At 19.4% G+C, this 2,500-nt stretch overlaps 2 protein-coding genes across 2 annotated transcripts in view; one reads left to right on the forward strand and one right to left on the reverse strand.

Moving 5' to 3' along the window:
* PF3D7_1125000 (conserved protein, unknown function) overlaps nt 1-619 on the reverse strand; it is a gene marked incomplete at both ends in the record, with an annotated part of 1,669 nt that extends 1,050 nt beyond the window's left edge. Inside the window, 2 exons of the mRNA XM_001347896.2 lie at nt 43-111; nt 264-619. Of these exons, the coding sequence (XP_001347932.2) occupies nt 43-111; nt 264-619 (425 nt within the window). The remainder of the gene's footprint in view (nt 1-42; nt 112-263) is intronic.
* Nucleotides 620-1,629: 1,010 nt separating this feature from the next.
* The window catches only part of PF3D7_1125100 (ATP synthase F0 subunit b-like protein, putative), a gene marked incomplete at both ends in the record, with an annotated part of 1,491 nt that continues 620 nt past the window's right edge, over nt 1,630-2,500 (forward strand). The window contains one exon of the mRNA XM_001347897.1: nt 1,630-2,500. This exon is cut by the window's right edge and continues 620 nt beyond it. Coding sequence (XP_001347933.1) covers nt 1,630-2,500 — 871 coding nt within the window.

The following is a 2,500-nucleotide window of genomic DNA, read 5'->3' on the forward strand; positions in this document are numbered from 1 at the left end:
TTTAAAAATGTACATAAAATTTTTATTTCATTTTATTTTTACATGTCGTCAGTTTTTCCGGTTCCCATTTCTTCAACATTGAAAAAGTAGCCAACATCTGGAACTTTATGGCTAATAAAATAAATAAATAAATAAATAAATAAATAAATAAATAAATAAAACAAAATAATATAACACATACATATATATATTAATATATATTAATATATATATATATAAGTACTCGTTTACACAACAGGCGACGATAATTTTCATTTGCCTACTTATTTTGACTAAGGTTAGTAGCTATAACGTAATCATAGTCTTGGTCTTTTCTTAGTTCTCCATATTCAAAATTCGGATATATTTTTTGTCTTCTTAATTTATGTGGTGAATCATCATATATAGGATATCCCCATAAAAATGTTTTAAAATAGGTTGATTTGTTTTTTATTAAAGACTTATTCCTCGTTACATATTTTTGTTTGTGATTACACACAAATAAGGGTAAACATCTGGTTCTTATTTTTTTTATATGTACACATTTAATTAATATATGAAAAAAATAAAATACAGGAAAATAAAAAAATGAAACAAACCAAAAAAAAACACACCAAAAAAAAACACACCTTGTTTTCATATTAAAATTAAAAAAAAAAAAAAAAGCAATAAAAACATTCACATAAATTATATATTTTTAAAATGTTGCATTTTTTTTATTCATATTTAACGAAATAATATCATAATAAATAAAATAAAAAAAAAAAATAAATAAAATAAAATAAAAAATAAAATAAAATAAAATAAAATAAAATCCGTAAAAATATAAATTTTTCTTTTTTTTTTCTCAATATCTTATAATATGACCATGTATGGTATTTTTTATTTATTTACTCATTCATTTATTTAAAATTAAAAATTACACATGTATCCACAAGCGTCACGTTTTTAAATAACCCTAAGTTCTGCCATTTTACCAAAAATAAAAAAAAAATATATATATATATATATTTTTTTTATGTATGTATCAATATGTATATATTTTTATATATTATTTATATTTTTAAAAAATATATAAAAATTAACATATATATATATATATATAATATATTATTAATATTATTTCTTTTCTTTTTTTTTTTTTCAAATTATACATATATATTCATATTTTATACATTTGGAAATATTTTATATTTTTTTTAATGGATTTTTTTTTTTTTTCTTTTTCTTGGAGGACATATAGAAAAAAAGCTTGAGATAAAAAAAAAAAAAAAAAGAGCTACATTTTGGGGATATTTTATTTTGTCCTTTTACTAGAACATATGTATATATAAAAAAAATATAAATATATGTATGTATATATTTATTTATTTATTTATTTATTTTTATTTTTTTTTTTTTCCATTTTTTATATGTAAAATGTTTGTACTTGATATGAAATGATATACTTGGATAATAATTGTTCCTATTTTTTTCAATGAACAATTTGAATATATATTTAGAGAGAGACACACAAAGGGACTTACACAAACATATATATATGTTCATACATATTTATATATATAACGAGTATATACATATAATTATTTTATTTTTTATATTTTTTATATATTTTTTATTTTTTATATTTTTTGTGTGTATGCCAATATTATGCTTCGCATAGGCAAGAATAAAGCAAAAGGGAGCCTTTTCATTAAAAAGTGTTATTATACAAATAATAGTAAGGGATGGCTTAGGGAATACGTATATACAAAGTATCGTATAAGTTTGCCAAACATTGAAAACGTAAAATATGATGATATATATTTATCATGTCCTAGTAGGGATGACTTTTATGTATTCACAAAGAAAGTTCCTATATTTTTGAGATATCTTAAATTAATTACATCTTTAGAAAACCGTACTAACGATTTTATTGATTTTACAAAAAAGTGTGAGAACGGATTGAATGTAGAAAAAGATGTGTATTTAACAAAGGAGGAATTATTAGACATAATGTTTATAAATGGATATAGTACGAAAGAAATGAATGCTTTAGATTTATCTTTTTGTTCTACATATCAATTTCATTATCCAGAAATATCTGTATTATTTAATTTAGATGAAGAGGATGTATATAAATATTGTTTAAAAAAAAGAAGTGAGAATCCTCAAACATTAGTACATTTAAAATATGAAAAAGAAAAGAATATGTTATCATCATACGGTTTCATATTTGTATTTTTATATTTCGGATTAAACAATCTTGTATTATGTAATGCTTGGTTCTTATCAAAGACCATACCATTTTTTTCGGTATTTTATATGTTAGGTTCGTATTTTTATAAAGATATACAAAAATATATAAATAAAGATATAAACCTAATGATTGATGAAAATAATAAAAATAAATTATTAGCAGAAGATATAATATATAAACAATTAAAATTATTTTCAAAAGATACAGAATGTACTGAACAATTAATAAGCTTTAAACAATATTGTAATGTGTTAATTAAGAAATATACACACAGTTATATTA

This window comes from Plasmodium falciparum (genome assembly GCF_000002765.6).
Source record: "Plasmodium falciparum 3D7 genome assembly, chromosome: 11".
Lineage (NCBI taxonomy): Eukaryota > Apicomplexa > Aconoidasida > Haemosporida > Plasmodiidae > Plasmodium > Plasmodium falciparum.